The 25,435-nt window shown below is 53.1% G+C and overlaps 2 protein-coding genes and 1 pseudogene across 6 annotated transcripts in view; 2 read left to right on the top strand and 1 right to left on the bottom strand.

The window, feature by feature from the left end:
* NEURL1 (neuralized E3 ubiquitin protein ligase 1) overlaps positions 1 to 8,720 on the bottom strand; it is an 87,904-nt gene extending 79,184 nt beyond the window's left edge. For all 5 annotated transcript variants that reach the window (XR_009246542.1, XR_009246543.1, XR_009246541.1 and 2 more), the window contains exon 1: positions 8,581 to 8,720. Coding sequence is in view for 1 of the 5 variants with exons in the window: in XM_004579881.2 (XP_004579938.2) it covers positions 8,581 to 8,665 (85 nt within the window). In the remaining 4 variants the exon portion in view is untranslated. The remainder of the gene's footprint in view (positions 1 to 8,580) is intronic.
* A 3,008-nt stretch (positions 8,721 to 11,728) lies between these two features.
* LOC101534447 (large ribosomal subunit protein uL23-like) lies at positions 11,729 to 12,195 on the top strand (annotated as a pseudogene).
* A 7,856-nt stretch (positions 12,196 to 20,051) lies between these two features.
* On the top strand, positions 20,052 to 24,431 carry CALHM3 (calcium homeostasis modulator 3). The gene is made up of 3 exons (XM_004580229.2): positions 20,052 to 20,776; positions 21,931 to 22,186; positions 23,724 to 24,431. The coding sequence occupies exons 1-3, from the start codon at positions 20,490 to 20,492 to the stop codon at positions 24,207 to 24,209; spliced, it is 1,029 nt and encodes a 342-aa protein (XP_004580286.2). The 5' UTR covers positions 20,052 to 20,489; the 3' UTR covers positions 24,210 to 24,431.
* Positions 24,432 to 25,435: the final 1,004 nt, after the last annotated feature.

The following is a 25,435-nucleotide window of genomic DNA, read 5'->3' as shown; positions in this document are numbered from 1 at the left end:
GTGGCCTGGGAAAGCAGTTGAGGACGGCCCAAAGCCTTGGGATCCTGCACCTGCGTGGGAGACCAGGAAGAGGTTCCAGGTTCCCAGCTTCGGATCGGCACGCACCGGCCGTTGCGGTCACTTGGGGAGTGAATCACCGGATGGAAGATCTTTCTTTCTGTCTCTCCTCCTCTGTATATCTGACTTTGTAATAAAAATAAATAAATCTGTAATAAATAAATAAAGAAAAATAATAGATTTTTAAAAATTTTTCTAAAATGTAATGGGACTACTGGCATTAAGAAAGGACATGGGAAAAAACTGAGGGAATTTGAATAATTAGGGACATTAACTAACAGCAATATGTTAACAATTATCACAAATGTTCCATAGTAATGTAGGATGTTAAGAACAGGAGAACTGTGTGTGTAGGTATAGAAACTTTACTTTTTTTTTTTTGCAATAAATCTGTAATTTGAAACTACTCTAAAATACAAAAGCTAATTAAGCCAACAGAGTGATGGCTCCCACATCAGAGAGCTTTGTTAGAATCCCACCCAGCTCCAGCTCAGGTCCCCAGGCGGCCTTAGGCAAGTTCTAGAACCTGCCTCCACCTCAGTGCTACCAGCTGAGAATTAGTGAACAATCCTACCTACTTCTAACGCTGGCTGTAAAGATTAAGAGAGGTGACAGGTGGAAAGAGGATCCCACAAACTTGAACACACAACGTTAGCGCTAATAGTGTCCAGCTCATTTTTGTCCCCTGCCATCTGTCCTCTGGCTAGAGGATTAGTGCCAGGTGATGAGCAAGCCTTACTCTGTCTAGGGGACCACTGGACAGTCACGTCAGAAAGAGTGTGAGGGTCACTGTCAGTGCTTGCCACCTGTCTGTTAAATGGAAAGGGCTGCCCTCCAGCTCTTACCCTCCCCCAGGCAACATCCAGGGATCCCAACTCTGGCCCTGGGGGAGCTTGTTTTTCTAAGCCCAGCATCACCAAAGTCCCACAGCACCCCCAACACTGCAGCTGGAGCAGAGAACACACCAACGACTGCCAATGCCTCCTGGTGACTCCTCCTCCTCTTCCTCTCTCAGTCTTCCTTTCTCTCTGCTCTGCCCCCACACCCACTCCTACAGGCATCAGCACCTGCTCACGGCTGGAAGCAACAGGATCCGGCAGTGACCTCCGATAAGCATCTTTTAATAAACCTGGCGCTGGATCTGTCACTCAGATACTACCTCCTCCCCTTGCCTACCCCATTCCTGTCACCTCCCACTTCCTGGATTGGCCCATTAGTACCCTGGGCTGACCAGGCACACACTCGGGCCCTGGGGGACCTCTGGATTCTGGCCTGCTAGGAAATGGCAGCAGGCAGCCTGGGCAGCCCTCCCCCAATGGCCTGTGCCCCCCCCCTGCCCCCCCAGCCTGACCGCTGGCCAGTTCATGTCTCTCCATCCCTGAGGCAGGTTTCCCAGGCGTTACCAAGGAGACCACTGCATCCTGCCCAGGGTTGCCAAAGCAACCGGCTCGGTGAGAAGCACTCCCTCAGCCTCCAGCTTATGGCTGTGCAGGTCCAGTAATGAAACAGTCACATAAACAAGAAATAGGCTGGGGCAAATGGCCCAGTCCAAGCTGGCATCTCCTGAGCAGCGCCCAGCTCCCACTCTCCTTTCTCTGCTCACCCTTCATCCCGCTGTTACTACTTCTGTCCACCCTGCTTCCACTGTAGGCCCTGTGATTTGGAGCCAATGCCTGAGCCCCTTTGGGCACACCTGGCAAGTGGGCACACACCACCTGCTATCCACTGAATTTTACTCTCCCAAAGTTCCCATGTGGAAGCTCTAACCCCCAATGTGACTGTACTCAGAAACGGAGCTTCAAAGGTGTAATTAAGACTAAAAATGAGGTCCTAAGACTGGGGTACAATAGGATGACTGGTCTCATCTCTCTACAAACACACATCACCAAAAGGTCATGTGCAGACACAGTCAAGGAAGAGGCCACCTGCAAACTAAGCCACCTTCACCAGGGCCTGACCCCACCAACACCCTGACCTAAGACCTCCAGCCTCCAGACTGCAGGAACTACCTTTCTGTTGTTTCAGCCACTCAGCCTGTAGACCCAGTTAGTGTCCCAGAGAGCCAGGGGAAAGCCTCCCGTCATGGAGCTCCCCACTATTTTTTCCTAGCCATGGACTTTGCTGTCCTGGGCAGCAATTCCAGCTCAAGAAGTTCCTACTTCAGGGAGGGTTTTCAGACAGTATCATTCAATCCTGGGATCTCAGTTTTGTCATCTCTAAAGTGGGAATAATAGTCCCCCACATTTACTGGGAGAGCCAATGGATTCCAGGAAACGAATGTGCCTGGCAGAGTACACCAACCATCAAGATCAGTTCCTTCAATGTTTTCTCTGATGAGCAAGGGGTCCTGTTGGCAATTGCTGGAGTCAGAGCAGCTGCCAGATTGCCCTCCTCCCCCGCCACCCAAGTACCTACATGAAGAAGTCAGTGTGGCTGTTGCCACCAGCCCTTTCAGCCTGGCCAGAAATTGAGCCTCCCAGCAGCTCAAGAGGCTCTGTTCTCCCTCCTGCTCCGACTGCTGCAAATTTAATAAAAAATCACCACGCCCTCTGGCTCAAAAGCCAGCCATGACCCAGTGCCTACAGGATAAACTCCTAAGCTTCCACATGAGCATTTGGCACAATGATCAGGTTGTCATTTAAGGTGCCTGCATCTCATATCAGAATGCCTGGTTCGGTCCCAGCTCCTCTGCTTCCATTCAGCTTTCTGCTGACGCACACCAGCGGCTCAAATCCTTGTCCCTGCCACCCATGCAGAAGACCCAGACAGAGTTCCTAGGTCTTCTCCAACAGCTCTGGCTACTGCAGGCATTCAGAGTAAAGCAGTAGATGAAGAATTTCTATCTCTTTCATTCAAATAAAGTGAAAATAAATAATGTTTAATTGGCTACCTTAAATTAATGAAGAAGAAACTTCCTGACATGCAAGGAACTCCAAGATCTGGCCCCAGCTTACTCAAAGACTGACCAATGACCTTCCCTCACAGGGCCCCAATCCTCCAGCCTCCCCAGCACACCTGCACTTCCTGCCCTGTGCTCTTGTTCCAGGATGCTTCTCTGTCTCCCCTTCAGATCTTCTCTATCCATCTCCAGGCTCCCAGCCCCTGAGGTGTCTGAGCCCACCGAGAGTCTTGGGCCCCGATAGCCTCCAGAGCTCTCACATCAGGGGGTGATGCAGAAATGTCAGGAGCATGTGTGAGGCCTGCAGGCTTGGAGGTCCCACCCCTGAAACATTCTGAGATAGCAGGTCTGAGCAGGGGTCAGGCACCTGTGCTATAGTTGGGCTGCTGGCCGATACCACTGTAGTCCACAGCAGCATGGCCATGGGAAGCACCTAGCGACCTGCTGATGGGTGTTCAGGGCTGAAAAACTTGCAGGGAAGGGAGGTGGAGGAGCCCAAGATCATCACAAACCCTTTTCTCTCCCCAGGGGTTTTGTGTGGAATCCAAGAAGTTCCCCCACCCCCCAGGCTCTTCACTACAGAAGAACACAAAGCCAGCAACACCAAATTGTCTGGGTGTACAGGACTATATGGTAGTCCCAGTAATGAATTCTAAAGTCAGAGAGCAGGGCTGGTGTTGTGGTGTAGCCAGTAGATGCAGCCCACAATACCAGCATCCTTTATGGGCACTGGTTCATGTCCCGGATGCTTCATTTCTGATCCAGCTCTCTGTTAATGGCCTGGGAAAGCAGCAGAGGATGGTTCAAGTGTTTGGGCCCCTGTACCCACGTAGGAGACCCAGATGAAACTCCTGACCCAGCTTCTGCATAACCTAGCCCTGGCTGTTGTGGCCATCTGGGAAGTGAAGCAGAGGATGAGAAATCTGCCTCTCTGTCTCCGCTCTCTGTAAACTCTGTCTTTCAAGTAAACAAATAAAACTTTAAAAACAAAGTAAATACAAATAAATCCAGAAAGCTCTGGGTTTAATGCCAACTCCCACCGTTCCTAATGGTTCAGTCTAAATTACTTTACCTCTTTGAGCCTCCCCCCCACCAGTAGATAATCAGGAGGGTACGCAAGAAAGTCAGCCATATCTAAATACGTGACCGGCTGCCCAACAGGGTAGCCAGCCACTAAGAATACTTGTATGACAAACACAGCAGAGTTCAAAGGTAACGCCAGACTGGAAACCTGACAGGGCAGGCAGGAGGGATCTGCAGGTTCAATATGGGCTGACTCTGTCCAGCCTCTCCAAAGTCTAGGCAGTCTACCAAGCACCCAGGTCTACCTGCTGCATCGCTGGGCCAGAAAGCTGAGTGTACTCTGCAACTCTATAGGCACCATGACAACCAGGGAAGCCATCCAGGCAAGAGCCAAGGAAATGTTTATGTCCTGGCCCAAGAACAGAAGCATTGAATACGAGATTCTGGCAGGTGCAGCTGCCATTGGCAAAGGGAGTATCACGGGGAACATGACACTTCAGCAAGATCATTCTGGCAGGATGGAGGTGGGTCCCAGAGGCAGAGGGGGCCTCCAGGGCAGACACTGTAGTCATATCTGGGGTACAGACTCAGAGCAGAGACCTGGCAGTGAGAATGCAGGTGCAGGAAAAAGCCACCACTTCCATGGCCATTGCTACCGTCACCTACCAAGGGAGCAGTGAGGGAGTCCATGGTCTGCAGACAAACCTCCAGCCAAAAAAGAGCTATGCCAATGTGTGGATGACCTTGCAAACATAATGCTCAATCAAAGAAGCCAACGCCCAAGAGAACAAATAACAATGTGGTTCCGTTGATCGGAAATGCCCCAAACCAACAAACCCAGTGAAACAGAAAGTAGACCAGCAATTGCCCAGGACCTGGCAGAGATAAGGGGAGGCACTGACCATCGGGCACAATGTTTCTGGAACGAGACAAAGAATGTACTAGTTTATGGACTGTCTACTATTTTAAAATAGTAAGTTGTCAATGATACACCACAATGTTTCAAAGGCCAGTTGGAGGATGCTTGGCAAAATTCACTTAGGGGTGGACCCTGGGGCTGAGTAAGTCTCCCCCGAAGGCTTCCCCAGCTGCCCAGCCCCGCCCAGCACTCAAAAGAAGCCACAGCAGGTGGTGGGAGAGGAGGTCTATATTCTCCCGATTTTCCTCCACATAAGGATGACGCCCTGCTCCAGCGAGAGCATGCTCAGTCACTGGTCCCGGACCCCTCTGCTCCCACACCCTCAGACTCTGCATGGTTTGCCAGCCCAGTCCCAGAGCTCCTGACATGTCTAGCTCACATCTGCCCTGTCCGCCCACCTCCCCCCGCACACATCTGGGAGTACATCAGCCTGGCCTCCCAAGGGCTAGAACCTGTCGATTCCCTCTGCCTTGCCTTTAAAAGAAGATCCTGAGCCTGTGGAGGCCAGAAGGAGAGGGTCTGTGGGGTCCAAGCCCAGAGCGATATTGTGGGGAACCTCTGTCCTGCATGGTTACATTCAGATTCTGGGGACTCCCCAGCAGCCAAGTGAGGTCAGTATGCTTGCAAAGACTAAAGTCTGCTGCCAAGACAGACAGTGGGACAAACCTGCCATCAGTAATCCATCCCCAGGGGCCCTGGGACACCAGGTGCCTTCCCGTCATCTGAATTAATTAAAACAGTCAGAAATCAATGAGATTGCCATTACAGAAGGAGAGGCAGGTACTATATCCCATCCCTATCAAGTTTCTGGGTGGCCATGGATAACAGAGTTAATTCAGACAACAAAGTGAATCCCCAAGCCAAGTCAGCAGGACTCAGGGTGGACAGCTGCTCCACAGGAGTCCACAGCAGGCTGGAATCCTGGGTGAGCTGTGACCGAGCTGGGAACACTCCAGGTCAACACTGGTCCGGGAAGAAGGGGATTTGGAGCTGGCACCAGGTACAAAATGAAGGCGATGACTCTTTGTGGGTGGGCAGACAGAAACAGGTGCCCGGAAGTCAGGTTGGCAGGAGGCAGCAGAGAACACTGGCAGACAGCCTTCGAGGGCACAGTGGAACCTCAGGATACAAAATCGAAATTCCCACAGCCACTTCCAGAACAGTGTGAGTGGGGACAGGGGGAGAAAGATCCTCTTCTTCCCTTCCTGCCTCCTGCCAAAGACGCTGACCACAGAGACCTTCCAGCCCCACAATCCTAACTTCAGATAAAAGGAGGTGCCAGCATCAAAGGATCAAGTCAAGCCCTGGCCCCAGGCAGCCCAAGGACAGCCCCTGGCTCTGCCACTGGACCCAGGAAACACTTGGGGTCAATCACTGTCCTTTCCTCTCATTCTTCCTACTTGGCAAGGAGGAAGCTGAGCTGAGCCATGTCCACAGGCTCTCCCATCCATAGGAGCTCTCTGCCAGGGCTCATAGAGCCTTTAGACAGGCTAACAGTGAGGGCACCTCTCTGCTTATCAAAACAACACGCATCTATTGTATACCGCTTAGGAAAGAATATAATATAAACAAGAAAAATAAAAACCTCTCAGCCAGGGGTGACCACTGCTAACTCATGGGAAGCCGGCCTTCCAGGTTTTCGGTTGGTGCTACTCACTGGTTTGGTTTGGGTTTTCATTCATACGGTTTCTTTTTAACCAGTTGGGTCCACACAGTCTTCATAATTTTGTATCCTGTCGTGCAGCTGTGAGCGTTTTCCAAAGTTACCAAAAATTCTTCGAAAGTACAATTTTAATGGTTGCATAGTACCTCACCAAGTGGATTTACCAATTACTGGGCACTGGGATGGCCTGCCTAGGACAAACTGCCACGAACGTCCCAGCCTAATGTCCATGCCCACAGGATGATTCCTCTGGCGAAAGCGCCAGGTCACCCAAGTGGCGTTCTCACAGAGTTGTGGCAGATAAAGCAGCAGCGCAGGAAACCCATTGCTTTTCCCCCAGCCCAGCCAGAGTTGAGCGGCTGAGAGCTGGAGTTGGACAAAGGGCGCTGAGCCAGCTAGGCGCTCTCAGTCCAGCCAAAGAGGGGCAAGAGCTTCAGGCCAAAAGACTCGGCTCCACCCCTTCCTGGGGGCATCTGAAGTGAGCCTGGGTTCTCCTCCACCAAAGCCTGTCAGGAGCTCTGCTGACTAAATGTGAAAGGCGTGTGTAGAGATGAGTGCTGGAAGTCCAAGGGCACTGCTGTCTTTCGGCTCCCCCCAGGGGCTCTCCTGCCTGGCTTTTGGTTCATCAGCCCGCCCAGCCCAAGGCTGTGGCTCTGAGGGAGACCAAGAAGCAACTTTCCCAGGGGAATTGTCAATGTCACAGTAGAAGTGAAGAACCTCAGTTTCAAAATCCCAACCATTTGTTCATTGCTCATTGCTACTAAGAAACTGTATAAGCTTCCAAGCTAAAAGACCCATGTAATCTTTAGCAGCCTGTGTGTCCTTTAGCACTGATGGGTCCCAATGCTTATGAATCAAGACCCACCTAAATCTGGTTATCTCACAGGTGGCTCCAAGTAATTAAGTGGGCGCTTACCTTAGTGCTGGAGGCATGGGCTGTCCAGCCGAGATAGGCAGGGAATGTGTGCTATTTCCCCTCACCTTGCAGATTATTGTGAATTTCCCCTTTTCAAGCCATTGTGGACTGCCCCTATAAAAAACCCTATGAATGTGCTGTTTGGGGCCACACTCCCATAAGGGGTGTTGGTCCTGGCCAGCCGACTGGCCGGTCAGTCTGTCAGCTGCCTGATCTCAACCAAGAATCCAGGCTCGGATGTACTGAGCTTAAATAAACCATCCTTGTACACTTGGATTGACTTCAGATTCCTGGTGATTTCTGGAGATCTCAAAATCTGGGCACAACAGAAGGACCAGCGGAGGACCCAGCTGTGTCCCAAAGGCCAGAAAAGGTGCTAGAAGCTGCCAAGTCAGGTGCTGGGTCTCCGGTCCTGCTGAGGGTCCTGGGGAGATTGAGTGTGGGGTTGAAAAGCATGCAACCTTCCCAGTAAATGTCCTCCTGTTGCCAGGCTGGCAATCGCTTTTTTACGGGGCTCTGGCTACATCCGGTCAATGGGAGAACTGCAAACCAAGACAGCTCAGTGGACACAGAAAGTCAATAGCTGCAGAGGGCCCCAGGAACCACCAGCTCGATGCCCGCCTTCCTGCCTGCTCCGCCAGGCCGGGATTTTTCAGACTCTTGGACTCAGAGTCAACTAATGCTTCTGGACTCGCCTCCGCAATCCACACACACGAGGCCTCCTCTCCTGACGAGCTCGCTGGACTACCTGCGCTTCCCTCCACACTCCCGCATCCGCCTGGCAAGTGCCCTCCCCCACCACCTCTTCACGCCACCGCCAAGCGTCATGGCCTGAAGGGACCTCCAGTGACGCGCCCCGCGCGCTGGCCGGACGAGCTGCGCAAGCCACGCGCAACGCAGCCCGTCCTCCTCGACTTTCACCTTCACCTCCCGCACTGCCACGGCCCTAGCCAGGCCACAGTCACACGTGCACCTCCAGTCTCCAAATACGCCCAACAGGTGGCACCTGCCAATCCTGCCCACACACACGTCTCCACCCCGTCCTGCCCCTCCACCTGCGCCCCTACAGTCCTTCGCCAGGCGACCCGCCGTGCAAAGCCTACCTTTGAGGTTCTGCGGATGGCCCCGCGGCGCCCGACTCGGGTTTCCTCGCGGCAGAGAGGGGCCACTGGAGAGGTTGTTACCCATGGCATCCGGCCCCGGGACTCCGGCGCTGGCTAGCGGCAGGCGAAGCAAAGCAGCCGCCGAGGGGCTATGTGCAAGTGCGCGCGCCGGTGCGCGCCGCCGGGGGAGGGCTCTGGTGGGGCTGCGGCCGGGGGCGGGCGGGCCGCGCCTCTCCGCCCTCCCTGTAGCCGAGTCCTGCCCGTCGCTCTGGCCTGGTGCTCTCCGGCTACCTGCCTCCCATGCCCCGAGCTGGGGGCGGAGGCCGCGGACGGGCCCCTGGGCCCGGACCGGCGGCACCCGGGGCTCCCCTCTCCCTGCGGCTGGCACTCGGGTTCCGGCAGGTGGCGGGCGGCACGGCGGCTTCGGCGCCCTCCCTCAGGGCCATAGAGTCAGGGCTCACAGTGCGGGTGCTCGGCGGCTCGGCCGGGGGGCTCGGTCCCCGCCCGCGGGGACGGCAGCTGCAGCGACGTGCGTGGCGCCCTCCCGCCGAGAGCTGTGGGGAGCCGGGCTTCGAGGGGCGCGGGCTGTGCTGGGCGCCCCCGCCGTGGTTGGGTCTCCGCGGCCGCCGTGCTCGTGCTCCCGCCCCCTGCCGGCCCCTCCGGCGACCGCGACCCCGGCCCCCTCGCCGTCTCCAGGAGGCCCGCGCTCCCGTTGCTATGGTGACAGCTGCGCCGGTGAATGAGCGTCTTAGTGACACGCGCGCCCGTTCTGCCAGATGTGGGTCGGGGACGCGCGGGGTGGGCGGGGCCTGAGGCGCACTGGGGGCGCCGCTCCCGGGCTGGGCCGGCCGTCCCCGAGGCGCCGTGGGGTCTGCTTCTGGACCACAGGAAGGACACCTGAAAGCAGCGCGGAGCGCCCTGGGTACCAGGCCCGGGCAGCGCCGATCGCCTGTGATGTTTTCCCAGCACCAGGTATAGGGCCTGGAGCGGCGCACCAAACGCAAGGAAAATAAATTAATGCAGGAGTGCATGACTGAACAAAGGAGCTGCGAGTAGAAACCCCAGCTCTCCACCTGCTCATCTCAGTCAGGCCCGAAGGCGACGCGGAAGCGCGCAGAACTGACGCCCGCCCCAGGACCGGAACAAGCCTGGGAACAGTCTGAGTGGCAGCGCCTGTGTAAACCACACTGACTCTGAAAACAGTGACTCTGCCCAGGCAGGTGGGATCTACATGGCAGTCAGAGAAGGATTCCTGGAGGAAGGAGCCTTGGCCAGAGCCTGTTCACATGAGTGCGCCATCAATGAGGCTCAGCTGGGCTACGGGATGCTCTCAGGGAGAGAGAGGGAGTTACCTGCCCCGGAATGTCAGTTTCTGCCTGTGGAGTGCAGGTGGTGCTCCAGGTCCCTGTTCCCAGTCATGTCTCCTCCAGGTCACTGGTCTGGCTTCGGCAACCCCAGTCCAGAGTCCAGCAAAGACACGGAACGGCAGTTGGCATCTCCTGCATCCTCTACGGCAAAGTTCTCTTCCCCACGTTTCTCTCCCTGTTCAGACAGAATCAGTGTCCTGATTGTCGAGTCAGTAAGTCCCTCAACCCCTGTCCACCCCTGCTTCATGTTCCTCATATACGTCTGTCCTAGGAATTCATGTAAAAGCAGCTCTCCCCCTTCCTGTCCTGCTCTTCCCTGGCTCCAGATCGTAAGTGCTGAGGGGACATTGCAGGTGGTTCCCACTCACCATGGGGAGTCCCTGGCATTGATGAACAGACGATCCCCAGCTTGCCCATAAAGAACTCTGGGAAGTCCCTTGGGTTGCACCCTTTGAAGTCATCCTGTACACTCTACCCCTGTGCTGTCCCTCGTGTCACACCCTTAAATGTCAGGGATACCCACATGGCAAGCTAGAAATATCTGTGACAGGCACCTCTAGAGTCTGGGCAGAAAACAGTCCTGAGTCCCCAAGCCTCCAGCCTCTGGCTGCCCAGAGTCACAAGCAACCAGCAGGAGACATCTGGCAAGGCTGGCTGATTTATGGTGAGGATTGTCCCAAGACACACTCTCAGTGGGTGACTCTCCAGCCACACCCTCTTTGCCCATCTGCACGCACACACCCCTCAATGCAAGCACACACACTTACATGTGCCCTTAGATCCGAGGGAATGGAATTGCCTTTCACAAACTGGAGTAAATGTGCGGAGCAGGGATGCAGCACAACAGGATAAAGCGGTGCGGGAATGCCCTCATTCCACGGTAGATTGCCAGTTCCGCTTCCTATCCAACTTCCTGCTAATGACTCTTAGGAGGCAGTGGTGATGGCCCCCTGCACCCGTATGTGGGACCCAGCTGGAGTTCCAGGCACCTGGCTGCAACCTGGCCCAGCCCTCACTATTGCAGGCTTTAGGAGAGTGACCCAGCTGATAGAAGCAATGTGTGTTTGTGTGTGTGTGTCCCTGCACTCTGCTTTTCTTTTTTTTTTTTTTTTAAGATTTATTTTATTACAAAGTCAGATATACAGAGAGGAGGAGAGACAGAGAGGAAGATCTTCCGTCCGATGATTCACTCCCCAAGTCAGCCGCAACGGGCTGGTGTGCGCCGATCTGAAGCCGGGAACCTGGAACCTCTTCCGGGTCTCCCACGCGGGTGCAGGGTCCCAAAGCATTGGGCCGTCTTCGACTGCTTTCCCAGGCCACAAGCAGGGAGCTGGATGGGAAGTGGAGTTACCAAGACTAGAACCGGCACCCATATGGGATCCCGGCGCGTTCAAGGAGAGGACTTTAGCCACTAGGCCACGCCACCGGGCCCTGCACTCTGCTTATCAAAGAGATGAAAAATAAACAAATTTTCAGGGCCCAGTGTGATGGCTCAGTAGTTAAAACCCTCACCTCACATATCCCAAGATCCCATATGGGTGCTGGTTTGTATCCTGACTATTCCACTTTCCATCCATCTCTCTGCTTGTGGCCTGGAAAAGCAGTCTAGAATGGCCCAAAGCCTTTGAGACCTTACCCCCATGTGGGAGACCCGGAAGAAGCTTTGGGCTCCTGGCTTCAGATGAGAGCAGCTCCGGCCATTGAGACCACTTGGGAAATGAATCAGTAGGCAAAAGATCTTTCTTTCCTTCTATGAAAAACTGTCTTTCCTTTTTACCAAGATGGCGCCGAAGGCAAAGAAGGAAGCTCCCGCCCCTCCCAAAGCCGAAGCCAAAGTCAAGGCCCTGAAGGCCAAGAAGGCGGTGCTGAAAGGTGTCCACAGCCACAAGAAGAAGATCCGCACGTCCCCCACCTTCCGGAGGCCCAAGGCACAGCGCCTGCGCTGGCAGCCCAAATACACCCAGAAGAGCGCCCCCAGGAGGAATAAGCTTGAGCACTATGCCATCATCAAGTTCCCCCTGACCACAGAGTCCGCTATGAAGAAGATAGAAGACAACAACACACTGGTGCTCATTGTGGATGTCAAGGCCAACAAGCACCAGATCAAACAAGCCGTGAAGAAGCTCTATGACATTGATGTGGCCAAAGTCAATACCCTGATCAGGCCCATGGAGAAAAGAAGGCGCACGTGCGGTTGGCTCCTGGTTATGATGCTCTGGATGTTGCCAACAAAATTGGGATCATCTAAACTGCATTAAGCTCTCTAATTCTAAATATATGTTTTTCACCATAAAAAAAAAAGAAAAACTGTCTTTCAATAAAAATAAACAAATATTTTTAAATTTTTTTCAGAAGAATGAATGTGGAGGCCGGCATTGTGGTGTAGCAGGTGAATCTGCCACCTGCCACAATGGTATCCCATATGGGTGCCAATTCATGTCCCAGCTGCTTCACTTCTGATCCAACACCCTACTACTGTGCCTGGGAAAGCAACAGAAGATGGCCCAAATGTTTGACCACCTGCACTCACGTGGAAGTCCCAGACAAAGCTGGCTCCTGCCTTTGGCCTGGCTCAACACTGGCCTAACCCTGTGGCCATATAGGAAGTAAACCAATGGATTAATCTTTCCCTCTCTGTCTCTCTGACTTTCAAAATAAATAATCTTACTTTTTAAAAATATTTTTTTTAAATTGGAAAGGCATATTTAGAGAGAAGGACATACACAGAGAAAGATCTTCAATCAGCTAGTTCACTCCCCAAGTGGCTACAATGGCCAGAGCTGAGCCAATCTGAAACCAGGAGCCAGGAGCTTCTTCCAGGTGTCCCATGTAAGTGCAGGGTCCCAAAGCTTTGGGCCGTTCTCCACTGCTTTCCCAGGCCATAAGCAGGGATCTGGGTGGGAAGTAGAACAGCTGGAACACAAACTGGCTCCCATATGGGGATCCAGGCACATGCAAAGCAAGGATTTAGCTGCTGAGTCATCGTACTAGGCCCTAAATAAATCTTATGAAAAATAGATCTACTTTTCTGTACAGATGGCACTAATTCATGTGTGTGTGTGTGTAGTGCTAGATCCTTGCTGAGATTTGCACAGAGCTGTTGCAAGGTGAGGATTTAATCACTGAGCCAGATGTTCTTACAAAGAGGAAGCTGTTCAAAGAAAGCCTGACTGCCAGGGGTGGCTGCACACGGCCCTAGTCCTTTTCTCTGTTCCACAGTTTTGTCCTCTGGGAAGCAGCCCCTGGACCTAGGACCAACTGGAAGATCTTCATAGCACCCTTCTTATCTTTAGGGCTCAAATCCCTCAGGACAAATACATTACAATATAGCACACCCCATATTAGACGTCATTTTCTTTATTTCTGCCTTTAAGATTTATTTATTTGGGCCTGTCACAATAGCGTAGCAGTTAAAGTCCTGGCCTTGAATGCCCCAGGATCCCATATGGATGCTGGTTTTAATCCCGGCAGCCCCACTTCCCATCCAGCTCCCTGTCTGTGGCCTGGGAAAGTGGTCGAAGATGGCCCAAAGCCTTGGGACCCTGCCCCCGCGTGGGAGACCTGGAATAAGCTCCTGGCTCCTGGATTCGGGTTGGCTCAGCTCCAGCCATTGCGGCCCCTTGGAGAGTGAACCATAGGACGGAAGATCTTCCTCTCTGCCTCTCCTCCATCTCTGTATATCTGCCTTTCTTTTTAAAAAGGTTTATTTATTCACTTAAGAGGCAGAATTATACACACAGAGAATGACCTTCCATCCACTGAATCACTCCCCAAGCGAATGCAATAACAGGACCTGGGCCAGTCCAAAGCCAGAGGTCAGGAGCTTCCTCCAGGTCGCCCATACAGGTGCAGGAACCCAAACATCTACATCATATTCCTCATTTTTCTCCATGTGCATTAGGAGGGAGCTGGATAGAAAGTGGTGCAGGCAACAGGCGGCAGCAGCTTAACCTGATGTGCCAAAGCTCCAACCCCAAAGCACAGTTTCCTTGTCGTTAAGATTTCAAAGGGGTTTTTATAAACTTGGCATTTGGAGTCATGAGACTGCTGGGAACTCACTGAATTTACACTGGCTTAATCTCAGCACACACACATACTGGATTTCCTGCCAGATGACAAGAATCTGCACCCATTTTCTACATAATGAAATCTTTATAAGCACAATGGTGAATGATGACAGTAGATACATCATTCACTTTTTAGGTCTCCAGGCAAACACTGGTTAATTTCAAAATCTCCCCTAAGAGCCAGACATGATTTTTTTTTTCACCCTGGGCTCATGTAGGCCCTTACAAAGCCTGCAATGGCCTGGGTAAAATCTCAGCCTGTGTGAGAGCACTCCCAGTGGGACTTCGGATAGTGCAAACAGAAATCCATGCAAAAAGCAAAAAGCAAAATGCCAGTGTCAGAAAGAGACGGCCAGCTTGGGCGGTCTGCCATGACTTCCAAGGGCAGCACCTGCAACCCATCCCAGGGCCACTTGTTCACATCACAGGGACAGGTGACATTCATGCAGCATTCTCTCACCTGTACCAGGCCTTGGGTGAAGTACTTAGCAGCAGTCCACTGAAGTCTGCAAACAACCTCATGAAGTAGGTACTACTACTGTTGTTATTATTATTTCAACTATCATTACCATTTTTCCATGAAAATTCTTTTTTTAAAAAGATGTTTGTATTTATTTGAAAGTCAAAGAGAGAGAAAAAGATTCTTTCATCTGCTGCTTCACTCCCTAAGTGACCACAATAGCCAGGGCTGGGCCAGGCTGAAACCAGAAGTCAGGAGTTTTGGTCAGGTCTCCCACATGGGTAGCAGAGGCCCAGGTCCTTGGGCCATCTTCCATTGCTTTCTCATATACATTAGCAAGAAGCTGGATTAGACATCATCTGATGACCATATGTTGGCATTGCGAGCAGCAGCTTTACCTGCTATGCCACAATGCCAGCCCTGCCATGAAAATTCTAAGTCTTAGTGAAGCTTGATCATGTCCCAGCAGCTGAGTAGTGAAACAATAAGGAACAGCACCCACCCTCAGCCTGTTGCATCAAGATGCAAGGCCTTTCCACCCTGGCTGATGTTGATATGGACATCTGTGCAGGGTTCCTCACTGCCTGCCACCTGGAAGTCAGCTAAGAGGCATCCAGCCGAAACTGACAGACTTAAAACAGCAAAATCCACTCTCACCGGAGATGGCCAAAATGGATGCAATATTCCAGCTTCTCCTTCACTTGTTTAAATGGACTTGACTTGGTAGAAAAGCCTTTCTAAGAATGTTCAAAGGGCCCAAGAGTATGATAAAGGTCACAGGATTAAAATGTGAGCTGTGGGCCTGGCGCGGCAGCCTAGCAACTAGAGTCCTCACCTTGCACTCACTGGAATCCCATATAGGTGCTGGTTCTAATCCTGGCGGCCCCGCTTCCCATCCAGTTCCCTGCTAGTGGCCTGAGAAAGCAGTAGAGGATGGCCTAAAGCATTGGGATCCTGCACCCACGTGAGAGACCTGGAAGAAGCCCCTGGCTTTGGATCAGCTCAGTTCCAGCCATTGCGGACATTTGGGGAGTGAACCAGTGGATAGATCTTTTTCTCTGTCTGCCCTTCCTTCTGTATATCTGCCTTTCCAATAAAAATAATTAAATATTTTAACGAAAAATAAATCTTTGAAAATAAATAAATCTGAAAAAAAGAAAGGAGGAAAGAGAGAAAAGAAGCTACACTACAGGGCCAGCACAGTGCTAAAGCAAGCTAATCCTCCCCCTGTGGCGCCAGCATCCCATATGGGTGCCAGCTTGTGCCCCAGCTGCTCCACTTCCAATCCAGTTCCCTGCTGACGGCCTTGGGAAACAGCAGGACTGCTCAAATCGTTGGGTGCCTGCACCTACGCGGGAGAGAGGAAACTCCTGGCTTTGAACTGTCCCAGTTACGGCTGTTGTGGCAATTTGGGGAGTGAACCAATGGAGGGAAGATAACTGGGTGGATGAGTGTGTCTCTCCTTCTCTTTGCCTTGCAAGTAAATAACTCTCAATCAAATTTTTTAAATTAAATAAATTAATTAAAGTTAGAAAATCAAAATGTGGGTGCCCAGCGTGGTAGCCTAGTAGTTAAAGTCCTCGCCTTGCACGTGCCAGGATCCCACATAGGCACCAGTTCTAATCCCAGTGGTCCCACTTCCCATCCAGCTCCCAGCTTGTGGCCTGGGAAAGTGGTCAAGGATGGCCCAAAGCTTTGGGTCCCTGAACCCAAGTGAGAGACCCGGAAGAAGCTCCTGGCTCCTGGCTTTGGATTGGCTCAGCTCCAGCTCTTGTGACCATTCGAGGAGTGAACCAGAGGATGGAAGATCTTTTATTCTGTCCTTCTCTGTGTAAATCTGCCTTTTCAATAAAAGCAATAAATGCTTTTAAGCTTTTTAAATGCATTTCTTTTTTTAAGATTTATATTTATTTTTATTGGAAATGCAGACATACAGAGAGGAGGAGAGACAGAGAGGAAGATCCTCCATCCGCTAGTTCACTCCCCAAGCGGCCACAATGGCCAGAACTGAGCCAATCCGAAGCCAGGAGCCAGGAGCCAGGAGCCTCTTCCGAGGCTCCCACACGGACGCAGGGTCCCAAAGCTTTGGGCCGTCCTCCACTGCTTTCCCAGGCCACAAGCAGGGAGCTGGATGGGAAGCGGGGCCGCCAGGATTAGAACCGGCGCCCATATGAGATCCCGGTGCGTGCAAGGCAAGGAACCCGAAGTTTTTTAATCTATTTATAAACAGGCCTGCACCTTGGGGAACCCTGTGTTCCCAGTGAAGCTGACAATGTTTTCTCTCATTATGAAGCCCTGGAGTCCCACAACGCCCTCCGCAGTCCCGCTCAGATAACCACTAGGTGGCATCAGAACCTAATTAAAATCACCTTCATGGCCCGGGGAAAGGGTCCAGAGAACCTCAAGCCCATCAACATCTTTTAAAAACGTTCCAAATTGCTCTTTTCTGATTATCAGTGGAGGTCAGCAGCCTAAAGTGCCTCTTAGGATGCCCCTATCTCATACTGGAATGCCTGAGTTTGATCCAGCTCTGCTTCTAATCCAGGTTCCTGCTGATACACATCCTGGTGACAGCAGAGGACAGCTCAAGTACTTGAGCTCCAGGGGCTGTCATTATATTGTACCAGGTTAAGCCCCTGCCTGTGATGCTGGCATTCTACATGGTTCAAGATCCAGCTGCTCCACTTCTAACCCAGCTCCCTGCTAATGTACCTGGGAAATCAGCAAAAGATAGCCCAATTGCTTGGGCCCCAGAACCACATGGGAGACTCAAATGAAGCTCCTGGCTCCTGGCTTTGGTTTGGTCTAGTCCTACCCATTGGGACCATATGGGGAGTGACCCAGCAGATAGTAGATTTTTCTTTCTCTGTCTCTCCTTCTCTGTCTCTGTAACTGTGGCTTTCAAATAAATACATCTTTTTTTTTTAAGCACTTGGATCTTTGCCACCCACAGACTCAAGGGGCACTGGGGAAGATGTTTAGTGACATTTTCCCCAGACCCTCTCAGCACGAAACCCTTCCCTGATCTCCCACAGCAGACCAGACCTCATGTGTGGCACCAGCAGGCTCCCCGCCCACTACCAGGCAAGTTCAGACCCTGAGCTCCAGGAATGCCAGCCCCAGCCCACACTCTGACAGACTGGGATAGCATGATCATATGGCCCTGCACTACCTCCTTTCGTGGCTTACTTATTTTTTTTTAAGATTTATTTATTTTTATTGGAAAGCCAGATTTACAGAGAAGGAGAAGCAGAGAGAAATATCTTCCATCCACTACTTTGCTACCCAAGCAGCCACAATGGCCAGAGCTGAGCCCATTGGAAGCCAGGAGCCAGGAGCTTCCTCTGGGTCTCCCAAGTGGGTGCGGGGTCCCAAGGCTTTGGGCCGTCCTCTCCTGCTTTCCCAGGCCACAAGCAGGGAACTGTTGGGAAGTGGGGCATCTTGGATATGAACCAGCACCCATATAGGATTCTGGCACATGCAAGCAAAGCACTTAGCCACTAGGCTACTGTTCCAGGTCCAGGTTTTCATACTTAAGGATCAAAATTTCTTCACTCATCCTTTTTTTTCAACTTTTTTTCCCACCAAAACAAGCTAGTCTTTTATTTCTGTTTTCCCACAAGCTTTCTGAAGCATTCAGGCATGAGTTGCACAAACTGGCATGGGTACATACAACATTCACAGAAAACAGAGCAGGTGCTTCCAGCAGGAGGCGCCATATCCTCATACACCTTTGGGTCACAGGAAGCCTTGGGGTTAGTCCTACCTGGGAGCAGTGACTTCCCTCTGGAGCTGTGTGTAACTGGGTAGAAATCACGTCCATGCAGCTTCCGGCTCTTCCTCTGGTGGGTCCACAGCACCAGAGCCCACACGCCTGTCCCAGAACCTAAGACAGCCTTGTTAGCAGGCAGGAAAGCTTCTGGGGCTGCAGGGCCTGGTGGTCACGTGGTCACGTGGACAGGGCCTGGTGATCATGTGACTGGGGCTGGTGGTCCCGTGGACAGGGCCTGGCTTGGGTTTGGCCCAGTTCTGGTCCTTGCAGCCACTTGGGGAGTGAATCAATGGACAGAAGATCTTCCTCTCACTTTCTCCTCTTTTCTGTGTCTGACTTTCCAATCAAAATAAAATAACATTTAAAAAAAAAAAGGAATGAAAGGTCCGAACTTGGTAGTCAGAACGAATATATGACATGGAATAAGTTGAGGAGGAATGCTGTAGCGTTGGATCGGAAGCACAGCTGGACTTGTCAGCTCAAGTGACCAAACCCTCATTTCACAAGTGCAGAGCAGCCTTAGGCCAACCTAACCAACACAATTAGGGAGGTGAAGATGGTTTTCAGAGCCACTTAGAGCAGAAGAGGAGGAAGGGGACAGATTTGGAGGGAAGGCACCTTCAGGAGGAAGCTGCTCAGCCCACTGGCCTCCTGCTGGTTGCCTGGGGAAGAGCCGGCTCTCCTTAGCTCCTCTCAGAACCACCTGCGCTCCCTTCCCGGAATTCTCAACCCAGAGAGGCCCTCCCTCTTGCTCCGACTTCTCCCTTCCCCTCTCAACAACTGATTCATTCTTCTTTCATTTTGGAAGTCTTCCTTTCTTTTTCCCGCCGTTCTTTAACACGAGGAACACAAGGATATATCCTTTCTGTAAATTACAAATATTGTGAAAGAATACACAGAGACATAACAATTTCTTTTCCATGCTCTCTTCCCTAGGCGGGAGAAAGTTCTCCCGGCCACGAGGGGGCAGTCCCGGGAAGGTGCACTGCTTTCCCCCTGGCAGTCTGGATGGAGGACAGTGCCAGGTGGTGAACTCTGTGCCCAGTCAGCTGGGAGTCCCAGGGAACCTATGGTTCTTGGCTTTGAGGAGGGATGGAGGGGGAGGCTTGCCAGTCTTCCCAGTCTCCAAATGGACTTAGTCTCACGGTGGGAGACAAACACCTATAGAGAGCCGCAAAGAGAACTCGAGCTGGGGGCGCCTCCTTTTGCCTCAGGTGAATCAAGCGGGAGACCAGGCTGGCTGGGAGAAACGCCTGGGCAAAGGGACCCGGGTGTGGGGTTGGTGGGGGTGGTCAACGAAGGTGAGGAAAGGGCTTGTGCATCTGCAATGAGGAGAACGCTGCTCCATCACAGGTTCCATGGTGTCATGGTGAGCACTTTGGACTCTGAGCCTGGCAAGCCGAGTTCAAGTCTCAGTGGGACCTTTCTGTCAGCTGCAGCTCAAGCTGTTTTGTTTTACTTCTTCCTTGTCATTTGGTCCGTCCCTGTGTCTGTTTCACCTCTCAGGTTTAGCGGAGAGACAGGCGTTCAGGATCTGGAAAGTGCAGCTCTGTGGGGCTCGGGCTACAAGGGGCCCTCTGCGGCTCTCGAGGTCTCGCAGCATTGTACCCCACTAGCTACAGCCACCCCCTCAAGAGTAGAGGGCTCCCGAGCCCTCTGGGAAATCGCCCTCACAAGGGGTCAGGTGGCTAATGTGGGGCATTGCGAGTGTCTGAGTCCAAGTCCGAGTCCCGGGCCCGCTGTCAACACTCCTGGGCTTAGCTGAGTCAGGTGTATTTCTGATCAAGGGCAGACAACCTCCAGCTTTTATCAACACCCATCTGTGCTGAGTTGATCACACCCAGAGAATTTGCCTGCTTCAAGGAAGTTCCACTGACAATCTGGCCTGAATATCTAGGCCCTGAAGAGGAGAAGGCTGGGCTGGGGAGGGGTGGAGCGAGAGGGCGGGGCCCATTTGCCTAGGGATGCTTTGGGCTGGCAGGTCACAGGCCAGTGACGTGTCCACCAGGAACGGAGGAAAGTAGCAGTGGGGATATTTTTGGGCGATTGGCTGAGCACGGACACCTTCTCTGGAGAGAGCCTGCCTCTGCTTTTAGCCCTTGGCCTGAGAGACAGGTTTAGAAGACCATCCAAAGAGGAGAGTGTCTCCTACAAACCTCAGGCTCCCCACCTGGTGTGGCCTGTCCCTGGCCAGGAAAGCAGCCCCAGCCTCACCACCCAGCCGATGACCGCTCACCGGAGCCATGGATAAGTTCCGCATGCTCTTCCAGCACCTGCAGTCCAGCTCAGAGTCAGTGATGAATGGCATCTGTCTGCTGCTAGCTGCAACCACGGTCAAGCTATACACCTCCTTTGATTTCAACTGCCCCTGCCTGGCGCGCTACAATGCCCTCTATGGCCTGGGCCTGCTGCTCACACCCCCACTGGCCCTCTTCCTCTGCGGCCTCCTGGCCAACCGGCAGTCCGTGGTGATGGTGGAGGAATGGCTCCGGCCCACTGGGCACCGCAGGAAGGACCCAGGCATCATCAGGTTAGCTCTTGCCCCACGCCATCCCATGGATACAGCAGCGGCACCCCAACTCCGTCTATCCCGCAGGCACTGCCAGGTGTGCCCCTCCTGCCCCCTGGCAATCATCAGCTCAGAGGCCCATTTGCCAGTGTTCACTCTGGACCAGGGCTTTCTGTCCCTGTCACTTGCCACCTTTTTCATGGCCGGAGCTGTGAGCACAGGAATTGCTCAGGCCACATCTTTGCTGAGGGTCAGGATGTGCTGCATGCGTAAACGGCCATCCACGCAAGCATGTCACAGTCTACTAAAGGCCTTGGTGAACCTAATGTGGCTGAAAGATGGGTCTCCTAGTCCACCTCCTAGCCACATTGCCCTCCATGGAAAATGCTGGAGCGAGCACTACTGACAATTCACCCCTGAGCAGGGCATGTGCATTGCAGCCAGCTGCAAACAGCAGCTGCCTCCCCTGTTAATGCAACCTCAGCCACACGGTCTCAGGGACTGACACAGTCTGTGATGCAGCCCCATGGGGTGCTCACATGCACTGGGATTCTGTAGGTGTGGCTCCACTAAGCTCCTGTTCCAAGTTGGTGAGGAAAGGTACCCGAGGCCTGTGAGAGGGCAGGGTGGGCTACCTGGACATGGGCAGAAGGGCTGAGGGTGGAGCTGCTGCCCCTACAGGAGGTACTGGCTGGAGCTCTGGGTTTAGGCTCCCACCCAAAACAGGCTCAGAGAGGATGTGACAGAGGAGCCCTTAGAGTTGTCCCACTGGGTGCTGGGTGTTTGTGCACCAGCCACTAGTCTTGGGATAGAAGCTGGGTTGGGTCACCTCCCCCAGCCCGGCAGGGAATCCTCTGGGAGCATGGGATGCTCAGACTGTCCACACCAACAGGACAAGCCATCAGTGCATCACCTACCTCTGGACCTAGGCAGGTCCACTGCAGACCCAGAGCATGAATCTCCGCAGCATCCTGGTGCCAGCGGTGTTAGGGACCTGGCCACCCTCCTCTTCACTGAGGTACAGAGATCACCATGGAGAGCTGCAGTCCCTCCTTAGCCACAACTTTGTCCAGAGTTTTCCAGCCCTCCTGGGCAGTCCATGCTGGCCGCTCCCTGTCCTTCCTGCCGAGACTGACTCCCAGCCCTCGGGGCCCTCTCTTTCCTCTCCTGGCCAGGTACATGTGTTCCTCTGTGCTACAGAGGGCGCTGGCTGCCCCCCTCGTCTGGATCCTGCTGGCCCTCCTGGATGGGAAGTGCTTCGTGTGTGCCTTCAGCAGTTCTGTGGACCCCGAGAAGTTTCTGGACTTTGCCAACATGACCCCCAGCCAGGTGCAGCTCTTCCTGGCCAAGATACCCTGCAAGGAGGATGAGCTGGTCAGGGACAGCCCTGCTCGGAAGGCAGTGGCTCGCTACCTACGGTGTCTATCACAGGTAAGTACGGGTGCTCCTCCCCAGCCCACACACTTTCCCAGATAGGCTGGGGCATGGAAGAATCAAGGATTGCCCCACACATGCAAGAACAGAAGGCTCCATGGCTGGAGGGAGGTGGGGGAGCACAGTCCTTGGAGAGACTCATGGCAGGACACAGACCAGATGCCCATCCTCTTTCAGGAGGCAGTAAACCCATCCCCTGCCCCAGCCCTTGCCCCATACATACTCTTCCAGACACACTCATCCTTCCCACCTGAGATAGCCATGACCACTTACTGACCCATTAAGTGTCAGACATTGCATGAAGCATTTTGTATGCATGACTTCTCTTAATTCGGAGACCACCCCTGTGAAACAGGTACATTCCTCCCATTTTTCAACCAAGAAAATTGAGACCAAAGCCACAGTGTGTAAGAAGCAGATCAGGCATCTGAATATGCCCACCACTGCTCCTCTGAGCCGCTCCCCTCCCATGCCAGGCTTCCCCACCGGGCACCAGCTTCCTTATCCTGAAGATAAACCCTCGAGAGACCCCCGCCCCAGCCCAGACTCAGATCCCACCACTGCCACTTCAAAGGCCCCAGTGCTGGGCTATGTCATCAGAGAGTGCAGGGAGTTCCATCAGGGCTCCGGAGCACATAGGCACAAGCCCTACCCTCTGGGGGTCAGACTCACGGCAAAGGAAAGCTCTGTGATTCTGTAGAGGGAGGGGCGGCCCGTTCAGGGTGCACTTGATTCTGGCTCAGTCTGTGACCCCTGCCGTGGCACTTTCCCTGGATCTCAGTTCCTCCTGCAAAAGAAAGGGGTTGTGGTCACCTCCCCTCAATGGTCCCTCTAGCCTCATTGACCCCTCTAGGATCTCACAGATCTTGACTGTGACTCAGCTGCAAGTTATCAGTCACATCATGCCTCCCAAGTTGTCCACATTTCTGTTCCTGGTGTACAAATGCCTAGACGTGGGATGGGGCCGTGCTGGGGGAGGAACAGGGGAGAGCTTTGTGAAGTGGGCAACTCACACCCACACCTGCTCGGGACTCAGGGCTCTGTGGCTTAGAGGAGCAACTTCTCTGTTCCACCACCACATGCTTGCTCCAGGTCTTTCAGTGGCCTTTGAAGAGCTCGGAGCTTTGGGCAGGAAGAAAGAGCAAGAGGGGTGGCCTCTGGCCTTGGAAAGCTGCTTCCAGATTTTCTTCTTCTTGGCCTGGAAGGGCGAATGGATTGCTGGGATAGATAAATAGAAGGCAGGATGGGAGCATGGGGGCAGGAATGGAGGGAGGGAGATGGGTGCTAAGGGAGTGAGTCATTGACAAGAAGGAGGGTTGGGAGGATGGCTGGATGGGAAAATGACCGTCAGGTGTCCTGTGAGAGGAACAGAGGCAACGGTGTGAGAATGAATGTGAGGAAGGATGGATAGATGGATAAGAGGACGATTGGCAGGTGGGAATCGGAAGTGGGTGGAAAGGATAAGGAGCAGGGGAATGATGGAGTTGCCCCTGCAGCCCAGCCCCCCGCGGACCTGTGCCTCCCCTCCCCACAGGCCATCGGCTGGAGCCTCACCCTGCTGCTGATCCTCGCAGCCTTCCTGGCCCGCTGCCTAAGGCCTTGCTTCGACCAGACAGTCTTCCTGCAGCGCCGATACTGGAGCAACTACGTGGACCTGGAGCAGAAACTCTTTGATGAGACGTGCTGTGAGCACGCGCGGGACTTCGCCCACCGTTGCGTGCTGCACTTCTTCGCCAGCATGCAGAGCGAGCTGCGAGCCCGCGGGCTGCGCCAGGTTCCAGCCGCAGCCGCCGCAGCCGCAAGCCCAGAGGATCCGGAAGCCCTGGCCGGTGGTAGTGAGAAAGCCCACCTGCGCGCCGTGTCCAGCCGGGAGCAGGTGGACCGACTCCTAAGCAGGTGGTACTCCAGCAAGCCACCACTCGACCTCTCAGCGCCTCCGGGACTGTGGGCTGCTGGCCTCAACCACCGCGCCCTAGTTGGGGCCACTAGCGCCAGGCCCTCTCCAAACATGGATGTGTAGTGCCTGGCCCAGGCCTGCTGCAATCTGCGTGAAGCCCCTAGGACTTTACCCAGATGACCTCTAGTCTGCCTTTTGCAAACCTTAACATGGATGCGCTGCACCTGAGTGCTTATGACATGCAGTTTGTAACTCAGAGCGCCTCACACTAGGCCCAGGGGTCTGCATCTCTAACTAGTTCCCAAGTAAAACAGATGCTTCCCATCAGGAAGCCAAACGGACCTACCACAGTCAATGCTAAGCATGCTAAGTAATAACGAAGTGGCCTAGCGGCTGAAGTCCTCACCTTGAACCCGCCAGGATCCCATATGTGCTCCGGTTCTAGTCCCGGCAGCCCCACTTCCCATCCATTCCCTGCTTGTGGCCTGGGAAAGCAGTCGAGGACGGCCCAAAGGCCGTTGCGGTCACTTAGAGAGTGAATCATTGAACAGAAGATCTTCCTCTCTGGATATCTGACTTTGTAATAAAGATAAATAAATCTTAAAAAAAAAATAACAATGAGGTGGAAGCTTCCAGCTTCTCCCCATAGGTTAAAGTCAGTCCTCATCATAATCTAGTGTGCAGACTGCATGACTATTAGCCCAAGTTTTTAGAAGGGAAAACTGATGCACATAAAGGTTACTTTGCCGAAGATTTCCGCGGGAGACCTGGAATTTGATCCCTCTAGGCCTGGCTCTTGCACCTGCCTTCTGGATAGTTCTGTTTGTTGTCAGTGCTTTCACTGGGTGTCCAGAAGCTTCCACCAAGGCCTTTATGATAAATTCTAGCAAGTTCAACAAGTTCCTCTTGAAAACATTAGTTAATGCTTCTGGAGGGCCACCACAGGCAGAAAGCTTTGTAGATTCCCGCCCCCAGCCCCAGCCAGTGGGGGGAGGGGAGCGGAGGGGGTAATGATTTTGTGTCTGGATGTCAAGAGTGCTGACCCCTCCAAGCTGCTTCTTGCCCAAGTCCACCACTTCTTTTTTTTTTTTTTCATTTTTTATTTTATTTTTGACAATCTTTTTTTTTTTAAGATTTATTCATTTTATTACAGCCAGATATACAGAGAGGAGGAGAGACAGAGAGGAAGATCTTTCGTCCGATGATTCACTTCCCAAGTGAGTCGCAACAGGCCGATGCGCGCCTATCCGAAGCCGGGAACCAGGAACCTCTTCCGGGTCTCCCACGCCGGTGCAGGGTCCCAATGGGCCGTCCTCAACTGCTTTCCCAGGCCACAAGCAGGAAGCTGG

This window comes from Ochotona princeps, chromosome 13 (genome assembly GCF_030435755.1).
Source record: "Ochotona princeps isolate mOchPri1 chromosome 13, mOchPri1.hap1, whole genome shotgun sequence".
Classification (NCBI taxonomy): Eukaryota; Metazoa; Chordata; class Mammalia; order Lagomorpha; family Ochotonidae; genus Ochotona; species Ochotona princeps.
Note: the sequence above shows the minus strand (reverse complement) of the source record. Positions and strands in the feature narration are given on the sequence as shown.

What these genes read in the sequence shown, in the direction of transcription:
- CALHM3 (XM_004580229.2), top strand. Translation starts at nt 20,490, where the DNA reads ATGGATAAGTTCCGCATGCTCTTCCAGCACCTGCAGTCCAGCTCAGAG. An exon ending in AAGGACCCAGGCATCATCAG is followed by an intron (nt 20,777 to 21,930) that starts GTTAGCTCTTGC and finishes TCTCCTGGCCAG; the next exon opens with GTACATGTGTTCCTCTGTGC. An exon ending in ACCTACGGTGTCTATCACAG is followed by an intron (nt 22,187 to 23,723) that starts GTAAGTACGGGT and finishes CCCTCCCCACAG; the next exon opens with GCCATCGGCTGGAGCCTCAC.